This window comes from Humulus lupulus, chromosome 4 (assembly GCF_963169125.1).
Source record: "Humulus lupulus chromosome 4, drHumLupu1.1, whole genome shotgun sequence".
NCBI classification, from domain to species: domain Eukaryota; kingdom Viridiplantae; phylum Streptophyta; class Magnoliopsida; order Rosales; family Cannabaceae; genus Humulus; species Humulus lupulus.
Window position 1 is genome coordinate 181,257,973 of NC_084796.1, and position 12,109 is coordinate 181,270,081.

At 29.8% G+C, this 12,109-nt stretch overlaps 1 protein-coding gene across 2 annotated transcripts; it reads left to right on the forward strand.

Moving 5' to 3' along the window:
• The first annotated feature begins 5,275 nt into the window (after positions 1–5,275).
• LOC133831005 (APETALA2-like protein 3) lies at positions 5,276–8,371 on the forward strand. Of its 2 annotated transcripts, XM_062261163.1 has the most exons (10): positions 5,283–6,078; positions 6,170–6,195; positions 6,313–6,343; positions 6,445–6,532; positions 6,613–6,758; positions 6,897–6,941; positions 7,053–7,159; positions 7,263–7,384; positions 7,716–7,835; positions 7,937–8,371. In XM_062261163.1, exons 1-10 carry the CDS (start codon positions 5,582–5,584, stop codon positions 8,231–8,233), a joined length of 1,479 nt encoding a protein of 492 aa, XP_062117147.1. In that variant the 5' UTR covers positions 5,283–5,581; the 3' UTR covers positions 8,234–8,371. The 2 variants fall into 2 exon arrangements, with proteins under 2 accessions (XP_062117148.1, XP_062117147.1); XM_062261164.1 differs by lacking the exon at positions 6,897–6,941 and having other exon boundaries at positions 5,276–6,078.
• The last annotated feature ends 3,738 nt before the right edge of the window (positions 8,372–12,109 follow it).

The following is a 12,109-nucleotide window of genomic DNA, read 5'->3' on the forward strand; positions in this document are numbered from 1 at the left end:
GTGATTGGAGCTCTTTTTCTTCATCAAATTCACCAAAAGACATTGTGAAATACATTAGAAACTACAAATAGTTGACGTATGTATACTACTGTCTACGCTATAACTTTTTCTATTCTTGTTTTATTTCTATTATTAATTTATTTTTAAATATTATTGTAATTTATATATATATGTCATGTAAATATATATCTATGTCAATATTGTGTTTAGATGTCATATATGTAGAGATTATTGATATAAATATTTATATATACTATAGAACTATAATTCATTCTATTATATATATTTTTTAAAGCGGTGAACCATTTTTTATTAAAATTATACATAATATTTACCACTTTAAAACTAAGCAAACGTGCATTTCATGTTGTTTCTACCTAATATATATATATATTATATATAAAGAGGCCATTTTTTTATGGCCTAATTTTGTTATTTTTCTCAATTTAATTAGTATATATATATATATATATTTGTATGTGATTATTTTTTGTATGATAAGTTATTTATTTATTTGTGTATTTATTAAGACATTTTCTTCTAATTTTTCCATTATGTATCTAGTGAAATAATTTTGTATGATTTAATTTTCTGTTTAAAAGCCTTTCTTGATTACTTGAATAATTGTGGTAATTTTTCTAGTAATCATTTTTAATTAATCTAGTTTGATTATATTTAAAACTTATATGAAATATGTACGCCCTGAAAATCAGCACGTACCTTTTTGGGCAGCTCGGGTACAGTTGGCTAGCAAAAGGCTATAATCGATGTTCCATGTGTTCATGATTAGTGGTGAAAAATACACATTTATTGATTTTAATGGTCAAAATAAATTAAGTTTTAATTAATATTTTCATAGGATTAATATGATTTATTTTACAAATGAAAATATGTGATTATGATTTAATTCATTTTATTTTGTAGGAATTAATTAGTATTTTTGGCACTTGGATACAAAGAACAAAAGAAATAAATAAAATTGAAGAAAGAAAAGGAAATGTGGCATTTTTGAAATGAAGAAGCCCACTATTCGGCCTAAGCCCAGCAGCAATAGCCTCTTTTCTCCTTGCCCAGCCGCCAGGTGTCACCGCCACATCCCGCCACGTGTCCTCCTGCCAGCCAGTTCGCATGTGCCACCTGTCCGCGTGTGCCACATGTCCAGCAGCTCCCCTCCCAGCCTTTGACCCGTGCATCTCCATGTTTTGTGGGTATTGGGCCTTGGAAAATTGCAATTTTGAGCTTTAAAGCTCATCTTTTTTGGTATTTTAGAAAAAAAGACATTTTGACCATACACCAAAATAACTAGGTTAATATTTATAATAAGATTTGATTTTTCAAAATTATATTTTATTATTAATATTTCAGATTTATTTTGTAAACCCCAAATTGTAATTTAATTTCTTTTTAGTCATTTTCTCCATCTATAAATATGGACACTTTCTTCACATTTTCTATGTAATTTTTAGGTAGCAAAACTCTACCAAATTTTAGTCTCATCTCTCATATTTTCTCTCTAGAATTTCATGAGGATGTCTAGCATAATAGGCTAACCTTCTTAGGAAGGTTAGGATGATCATATATGCACTATGACTTTGTTTGGTATTTTTGATTCACCATGTGCTTAAAGTTTATATATTTGAGTGATTTAGTTTCTTTCATCTTGTTGTCTATATTTATGTTTACTAATAGTATATAGATTTTGTCAAGCACTTTCTATGTATTATCAAATCAGTGAAAATAATATAGATAATATCTTTATCATTTTCTCCATCTCATTCATATATATTTACTTTTACTAAAATCTATATAGAATTAGTTATGCTCTTTCTATGTATTTTATATATAGTAAAAGTAATATTTGTGTTAGGTTTTATGTCCAATCTTTTATTGCATTATTGCCAATGGTATAATGCCATTTTTAGATTTCTCATAAGATTTATCTCATCCTTCCATGGTAAAAGAATAATAATCACTTGAATATATTTTTGTAAAATATATTTGTGCTTCAATGTTAAATCTTCCAAATGAATAGTTGGGATGTGAACTATCCATTTGTGTAATTTTTGTGAATCAAATATCCAAATAAATAAGTATGCATATTGGTGACTCTTGATCCTTCTTATTTGTTACCTATTGTTACATCACACTTTATTCTATCTTTATCTCTAATCTTTAAATTTCAAAAAAACAACAAAAACATCGCTTGTTCTATTTTCCTCATATTATTTATCTCTTAAACTTTATTTATTGATTAACTTTATTTCTTTGCCTCCTTGTGGAATCGACTGCCCGATCTATACTACGACTATCGCTAAGTGGAAGTCATGTTTGGGCGTTAAACAATTCACTTTTCATCCAGGGGAATTTAGCACGATTCCCTAGACAAATAGCTCGAGCTGATGAGTTCAAAGCAACATACTTCCTGGAACCATTTGTGGAGTACAGCATCAAAAGGCACGAGCTGACGTTACGCTAGATCGTGGTACGCCAGAAGTCTGACGTACCCCAGGATCTTTATAAAGTTGACCACGCAATATAAACGTGCGTAAACAGACATCACGTGTCTCTTTACTCCCGAATTCCCAGATACGCAATATAAACGTGCATGATCAGACATCACATGCCTGATTTAGACCATGCGATCTATGATCCATTTTACCTAATGATTAGACCACACTTCAATACAAAATGTAAATGTTAATCATTAGTGTCACAGAGATGATGTGAGGGATCAAGGGATCACGGGATGACCCCAACACCTACCCATAGATCATTCTCCTATAAATACCAAGACCTTGGATAGAAAAGGGGTTGGATTTTTCTCGGTGTAATGCAAATATTCTGTCAAAATAGAGAGAGACATACATTAATAATATTGACTCGTGGACTAAGGAGATTTTAACCTCTGAACCACGTAAAAAGGAACGAGTGTTCTTACTATATCATTCTAAGTAGTTTGAAGAGTGATTATTCTCCTTACGGTTTACCCTTAAGCACTATTATTCCAGCCAATCTTCGTAATACACTGTTGGCGAAAAACCACGTCAACAAAAATATAATGATAATATATATAATAAAAAAATTGGATATTTTTCTTTTATGGTTTGTTATTCTATTTGAGATTATGAATTTATAAGTTTATAATAAAAATTAATAAAAAATGATATTTGCAGCTAAAGAACCAAAGTTGTGTGAATTTGCACTTGAGTACTCTAGTTTTTTTTTTTTTGCGACAAAAGTACATAAATTCAACTTAGACTTGTATTGTTAGTACCCAAAATTAACTTTGTCGTTAGATAGTAATAGTGGGTATTAACGAATCAAGTAAAAGTTAAATTTTAGTATTTTTGCTATAAAAAAAATAATTGTGCAATATTTTTAATAATTTGGCTACTTTCACTGTAAATATCTCTTTAAAATATATTTTTAATTATTTTAACTAAAATTTAACTATCAATAGATGCTCTTACTAATACAAATATGAAAACTCTGTCCATACTAACTTATCTAAAATATGGAATAATTCAAATCTCAAAATAATTCTTGTCTTGGACTTGTAAATATTTGTTAGCAACAAAAATTAAGTATAAGATTATTTGTTCTTGACAACAAGGAAATATTATGTAGATACAAAAACAATACTACATTTATGATAGTTCATATATTAATGTTTTGTTTGGTAAGAAGGATTGAAATAGGTAAGGATGAATTAAATATGAGGTATGAAAAAATAGAATGGGAGAATAGATTTGATCTTTCCTTTAATTTGTTTGGTATAATTGAAAGGAAAGAAAGACGTAGCATTTTTTATTGTTTAAAATAAATATAAATATTAAAAATTTAGTTATTATAATTATTTAAAAAATAATTCTCAATTTTTTTTTCATAAATCCACCCATATATAGAAAGATTATTTTTGGTGAGCTAAGGGATTGACAATATGTAGTAATTTCTATCATTTCTTTCTACTAAACAAAAATAAACTAAGGATGAATTGCCTCATTCCATAACCCTTAATCACATCCCTCCTTCAAATCCACCCTACCATACCAAGGATAAATATAAATTAATTATATTTATACATATGGTGAGTTATTATAATAAGAATAAATAGTATTTTTGCCCCCGACCCCAGAACTGTGACCATTATATGACTGTGCCCCTCAAATGATTCGCGATGCTAAATTTTTCCCATGAACTATACACGTTATTGAAATATGAAACTTCTGTTAGATTTTGTCCTAGGTGGTTAACAAATTGATGATGTGGCATTTTGTTGGATGATATGGCAGTGTCATGTGTAGAATAATTAACAATTTCGCCCCTGAACTTTGACCACTACCAAATTGTGCATTTTTATTTAAATTAATTTTTTTCTTAAAAATAATAATTAAATTCTTAAAAATAAAAAAATCATAATTTCAAAAGATTAAGAAATTAAAAAATACTAAAAGTTTAAAATTAATTAAATAAATTTTCAAATATTAAAAAATTAAAAACCTAATTAATAACAAATAACTTTTTTTTACTTTTTCTTTTCTTTTACAATATAAAATAAATATATCTTAAAATAAGAAATTAAAAATAAATCCTAAAAAAAAAATTTCCCCTTCGTCCTCCTCCTTTTCAATTAAAAATTTATTATTTGTTTAAGTCTTTGGTCCTTCGTTCTACTCTTTAATTAAATATTTTTTTCTTTATTTTAGTATATATTTTAAATTTTCATTCTAAAGTATACTTATTTTATATTGTAAAAGAAAAGAATACGAAAAAGTAAAAAAGAGTTATTTGTTATTAATTAAATTTTTAATTTTTTTTATGAATTTAATTAATATTTTTAAGAAAAAATTTAGATTTTTTCTAATAAAAAAAGTACAATTTGATAGTGATCAAAGTTTGGGGAGTAAAATTACTAATTATTATATACATAACTCTGTCACTTTAATAGACAAAATGTCACATCATCAATTTGTTAGCTACTTAGTACGAAATATAATATAAGTTTCATATTTCAATAATGTGTATAATTCCAGAGAATTTTTAATATCACGAATCATTCAGAATACACGATTATATAGTCGTCATAATTCATAATTCGGAGGAAAAAAATATTATTTAGTGTTATTTTTATACATATGGTGAGTGATTGAGGCATCCATTTGTCTATTCTACTTACGACTTTATCTCTCTTCCCTAAAAAAATGTCTCTTTCTCTATATACATTCTTCTTTGCTCCATAGCCACCGACACTAACAATCTCTCTCTTCTCTATACATATATGTAAATTTATTTGTGTATCTATTATTTTTTTCTAAAAACAAAAAATATATATACATAATTAAGATTCCCCCTTTTTATTTTTCATAAGCTATCTGACCAGGCTTTTGTCCGTACAGTCTCTTCTAAACCCGACTGACTGACTCACTGACTCAGTACTTCTGAACCCAATCTTCATCTTTTTCTTCTTTCTTATTCAACAATGGCAGGCGACCCAGTAGTGCTAGTACTTGATCCCACTCACCCATGATCTCTCTCTCTCACCACCATTCCCCACCACCTTCTTCTACTACTATCCATAATAATGCTCGATCTTAATCTCAACGTCGTACTCTCTTCCGATTCGGCGGCTTCCGATTCCGTCGACAATAAGCTTCTAGAGAGCTCCGGAAGCTTCAACTCCTCTTCCAATCTCACCACCGCTGATGACGACTCTTCTTCCAACCTCGACGCAACTGCTTCTTTGTTTGGTTACAGCTTCGAGATTCTTAACAACCACCGAAACGACGACGCTGACGTCTCTACTACGAATGAGGACGATGACCATCGGAGCTGTTTTGCTCGGTCTATCGAGCTTTTTCCGGTAGCGAGTAATAATACCAAGTCGTCCGGTTCGAGGAGGCAGTGGTTGGGATTGTCTTGCTCAGAAGGGACTTACGGTGGTCCTGCGGAGCAGGGAATCGCGCCCCAACAACAGAATAAGCAGGTGAAAAAGAGTCGGAGGGGACCAAGGTCTCGAAGTTCCCAGTATCGTGGGGTCACGTTTTATCGAAGAACGGGAAGATGGGAATCTCATATTTGGTTTGTGATTACAGCTTCAAATTCTCTATGGAAACAACAGTTTTTTATTTTTTTGGGGGTTATTTTCTCTGATTTTTTTGAATTTTTGTAGGGATTGTGGGAAGCAGGTGTACTTGGGTAAGAAAAAAAAATAGAGCGGAAAAATATCTTATTCTTCCTTCTGCAACCAGATTTATATATGTATATACATATGTCATTTTGATTCTAATTTTCTTTTCTCTTTGACATGTTTAGGGGGTTTTGACACAGCTCATGCTGCAGCCAGGTAAAACAATCTTAGCTATGATAATGGTGTATATGATATAGTAGAGCTTTCCATGGAGTTTGAATGATGGAAATTTTGGGATATGGCTTTTTGATTTTCAGGGCTTATGATCGAGCTGCAGTCAAGTTTCGTGGGTTGGAAGCTGATATAAACTTCAATATCAGTGACTATGATGAAGATATCAAGCATGTGGGCATTTCTTATTCTGTTCTTTTTATGTTTTTGGGTTTATAGGATTTTGTTTGATATTGAGTGGTCTTCTTCTGCAGATGAGTAGCTTTAGCAAGGAGGAATTTGTTCATATACTTCGTAGACAGAGCACTGGATTCTCCAGAGGAAGCTCCAAATACAGAGGAGTGACACTGCACAAGTGTGGACGATGGGAAGCTCGAATGGGTCAGTTTATGGGCAAAAAGTAAGAAAAAAAAAAAAAAAACCTTTCGATCGTTTTGGCTAATAATTAGTTGTAGGTTTGAAGAGGTTCTTTCAAGAAATATATAGTTGTAACTTTTGTTTTCATTTGGGGTAAAGTATATCAATTCCTTGGATGCAGGTATATTTATCTGGGGCTATTTGATAGCGAGGTTGAAGCTGCAAGGTCTTTAGGCTTTTTTAGTGTTTAATTAAACTCTTTTACCTCTTATATTATCCTTAATGTGTATGACTTCATTTGTTCTCAACAAACCATTGTTTTCGTTTCCAAAATCAGGGCATATGACAAGGCTGCCATTAAATGCAATGGAAGGGAAGCAGTCACTAACTTTGATCCAAGCTCTTATGATGGAGAAATCATGATGTCTGAGGCCGACTATGAAGGTGTGTATAATTTCTTGTTCAAAAACCTCATTTTTTTTGCAATTAAATTAATATCTCAGCAATTATATGATAAAATAATGCTTAGTTCTTTCTGGTTTTACAGGCAGCAACCAAAATCTTGACCTGAACTTGGGCATTGCTCCACTTTCTAATTCCAATGCTGAGGCCAGTGATGTTTACTTTAAGCAAGGATACAGTGACATTCCTGTTTTTACGAGAGATAAGGTAATCTTAATATCAACTTTTGTATTAATAATTAAACTATGGGAAAAATCTACGGTAATGTATGATTACCGGTAGAGTGCAATTTTGACCATTCATCTAAAGTATACAATCGCTATGAAAAGTTATGATCGTAGTGTATGATCACAATGAATAGCCAAGATCATCATTTCCAATCTTAATGAATGATCGGAATTTTACCCAATCAGTAAGCTATAAAAATGGTCAGGATTGTACTTCATAGATAAGATATAAAGATCATAGCCAACTGTAGATTTTTTCCTAAAACTATATAATTTGCTTAGTTGTAAAACCTCACTTTGTTTCTTTACAGAATGAGAACTTTGCCTCTGTTGGGGCTACGCTGCCTCATCATGGGTCCAGAATGATATCTGAGCACCACCACTCTTCTATTATGAGTGGCATAAATTCCAATTTCTTTCCCAACCACATGGTAATTAACTTACAATAGAAGCATGTTATATAGTGAATATTTAAATTAGTATATAAATATATATGTCTATCTGAGATTTTCGTTACACTAATTTGTTATAGGAAAGAGCAATAGAGAAGGGAGTAGATGTGAATTCCTTAGTACCAAACTGGGCTTGGCAAATCCAAGGCCCAAATGGCAGAGCAGCTGTATTACCTCCTCCAGTACCGCTCTTCTCTACTGCAGCATCATCAGGATTCCCTTCTTCAACAACCAGTGCTTCACCATCATCACTGGCTGCCGCTACTACTCAGCCCCACTTTCCTAATAATGCCTCCAATATCCTTCATCACCATTTTATTCCACCTTCATCAATCACCACCACCAACAACTTACCACATTTCTATTGCAGGACCTGAAACCAGTTTAAGATACTATAGCATTGTAGGTAGCATATTGACATATGTAGAGATGGTGATCGAATATGCTAGATTAGCTAACTGGAACTAATAAACGAAGATTCCTCAATATTATTGGTTAATTCTGATCTCTTTTAAGTACTATGTGTTGGTATTGTGAAGCATATATTACCGTACTTCAGTTATTTCCTTATCTCAGAGATTTTGTTCATTTTGAATTAATGCTGTGTGACTTTGTTATTATTACAACCACTTATACTCAAGATACTTCCAAAAGGCTAACACTTATGAGAGAAAAGTGTCCAAAATAGTTATAAACTATGGATGAGGATAAGGATCCTAGTAAATATCTATTTTTATAATAGCCCGTCTAAACATAGCATTCTCCATTTTTCCTTTATTAGTATAGGTGAGATACTATAACAATATAACCTTTTTTTTTTAAGTTGACGTCTAAACATGGTTACTCTTGGTTTCTTCTCGGTCCATACTTCTTATGATTTCGTGGATAATTTCTATTAGGTTGTTTCTACTGTGTGGCTATGATACCATTTGTTATAACTATTTCGGAAAAAGTCGCTTTTAAAATACTAAAAGAAAGATGATAAAATAATTCTAAATTTATATACCTTGTTCCTACTTGGTTCCTATTAGAACTTGAACTCACTCTTAAAAAATACTAGATATAAATCAGACTTCCTATACTTAGTTTATCTAACCTATGACAGAGTTATTTTATTATTATTAGTTTTAGCAAATCAGAAAGACAAAAAGAACTTGTGAAGATATTTGATTATACCAGATTATTAAACTTTAATTCAACAAGTGATTAAGATAATTATTAAAGAACCGGCTAGCTTCTCTACTCAATTATATTAGATTATTATTTATACTCTTTGACCACAAGAATGTTTGCATCATTGTTGGGAGTAAAAAAAGAAAAAGTTGAAATCTCATTATTATTCATTATATAAATTCTCATATACATAGAGAGCAAATTGTGCTATATGACATTATTTTGAAAGAATAATCGATATTTATATATATTTGGAGGGAAAAAGAACCAAAAAGATAACTAAAAAGTGAGTTGAACATAACTATCTTTCAAAAGTACGTACTGTTATTAGTCTATAGGTGTATCATTACTACTACTACATATATACCACAAAAACATGTGTGTATCTTTTGACCATTTATAGTAGTAGGCTATATGTTTGACACGTGGACAGCTTGGGTGTCGTTCTTTTATTAATACATTTTTTTTCTCATAAAGCTGGATCCCATAGAGTATTTATCACTATTATTAAAGCAATATTAAATGTATTTTTTTCCGGTTTCCTCGGCTTTTACCAGAGCTAGTAGTCCAGAACCAGAGAGCCTTTGTTACAGTCTTCAGAGACCTAATATGTATTTATAGCTACATAGCCCCCTCTATCTGCATATGTATAGTACTACTTTTTACGTTTCAATAGTAATTTTTTTTCTTTATAGAAAAAAAAATATATGTTGATATCATTCTATAAAGCTTTCTGAATCTGGTTGACCATCATTTTCAATTCTCTCTCCCTCAACTTTTTATTAGGCTAATATGGTAATACTTATTCTGCTATATATATTATCCTTTGATCATTCTCATTCAAGGACCCTCGTTCAATCACTCTCTCTCCCTCTCTCATTATATATATATACATATATACACACACATTGGTTTTCCTCCATCCCTTAGACCTCTCAAGCCTTGATCTTTTTGGCTCAATGTGTTTGATACGTCTACACCTGAGATAAGATGTATATATAATATATAAGCTAATATATCTATATATATATTACCATCATCTCATCTCATGCATCATGCATTGCAGTAGTACGTACGCGATAATATAACGTACGTATTGTCTATAGAGTACTAAGTAGTTATGCCGTATATATATAGCTATTAGTTGTACTATGTTTCAATTTAATACGTACATATATATGTAATGTAAATAATGTACATGTACGTGAACATGATATAACTTTGTAATAATGGTTCCATTTACTAACTATTGAATATGAGAGTGCTAAAAGACTCTCTAACTCGTTTTTTCTTGCACTTTCTTTTTAATCTGATGACATGTGTTATTTTTTAAAATATATCCATTTTTATAATATAATTAGTCATGATATTTTAATTTTATTATAATTATACCATCATCAAATACTTATTATTTTATATTCAAAAAATTGAACTGAGCAAAAAAACATGTAAGTAATAAAAATCATATATAAATATAATAAGATATAATTAGACATAAATAAATCAGTAAGTCATATTATTTAGTGCATGCTCATCATTTGCAAATATAGAAACATACATATAATGTATATACAATGCATTTGTAAAATAGGAATGAAATTGTGATTTTTGTTTTTGTTGAAAAAAAAATGTAAATGGTGATATTTATAAATGAAATTAGATTCAAGACTTAATTTATATGTAATTACATTTTTATGACTTATTATATGTGTCCTAAGAGATTATTTTTTTTTACTAAATATAGTTTTAATTTTTAAAATTTTCTTGAGATACATTATTAGCCAGAGATATATTATTAATAGATAATAATGAATATATATAGCTGAATGTTGTTATTTAAATAATTTTGTTATAATATAAAAAAATAAAATAAGTGTAGTGACATTATTTTAAAAAAACTAAAAATATCACTTTTAAAAATAACTCATGTCATCAAAATATAGAAAGAATACAAAAAAGAGTAACTAAGAAAGTCTACGTAGCACTCATCTAATAATATTAGTATCAAAATATTAATACTTCCATCTTGCTGATGGTTTTCTTTGTGCTTTGTTTTGTATTATATATTTAATATTGACGTATATATATAATAATCATTCTTTTAATATACAAGGCGTCACCAGATTGGGATATCATTCATTAAATAAGAGTGTCTTGTCTAATAACCACCTCTTTTACTACTTTTTCACTTTAGACACATTATAACAATCTGCAGCTTTTTACCAACAATACTTAAAAAACAAACATATTTTATAAAATTGGTAGAGATTAATTTCATAGTAGTTGATTTGATTCCATTAAAACTCTTAATTAATAAAAACATAATGATTGCTACAATATATATGCCATTATTCTATGCGAATGTGTGATGTCCTATAATTGGAATTATTATCACAAAAGACTAACAATTATAAGATAATATTTGAGAATATTAATTATTACTATTTATTGAGAAATTCTATAATAGGAGTATTACTTTAGCCCTCGTGGGTAACACGTTTTTTATTTTGTACAGGTGGACAAAAATTACAACCAATTTGTTTTATATGATTGGGTATATAGTGGAAAAATTTATACACGATGTTTATTTATTTTCTTATAGATTTAATATTAAATAAATTAATAAGAGATAACATATAATATGTTTCTAAAATTGAATTTAAAGAGAAACAATAATAAAAATACTTACAGTATATGTAGCGGAATAAATAAGTCATTCCTTCAGTTTCTCTAACTCTTGTATCCTTTTTGTCGCAGAGTATTATCAAGAAACTGAACCGTTCTTCTAATTTCTTCACAGTCTTCCAATGTATTCTTAGAATCACCTAGACTAGTGTGGGCAATTCTCAACACATGAGATAGATACAGAGAGAAGAAGAGAAAATAACTAAGAGGCTTAGAAAATGACTTGTGTTTAGAGAGAATCTAAAATTATCAAAAAACCAGTGATTAAACTTATCTGTCGTCTGTTTTGACTTCTCTCTAAGCACTCATTTTATAGATTCAATTAGGTCATTTAATTTAATTAAAAAAATCAATAAAATAATAGCCAATTTGAAGCCCTAGGTCGAAATTATTAT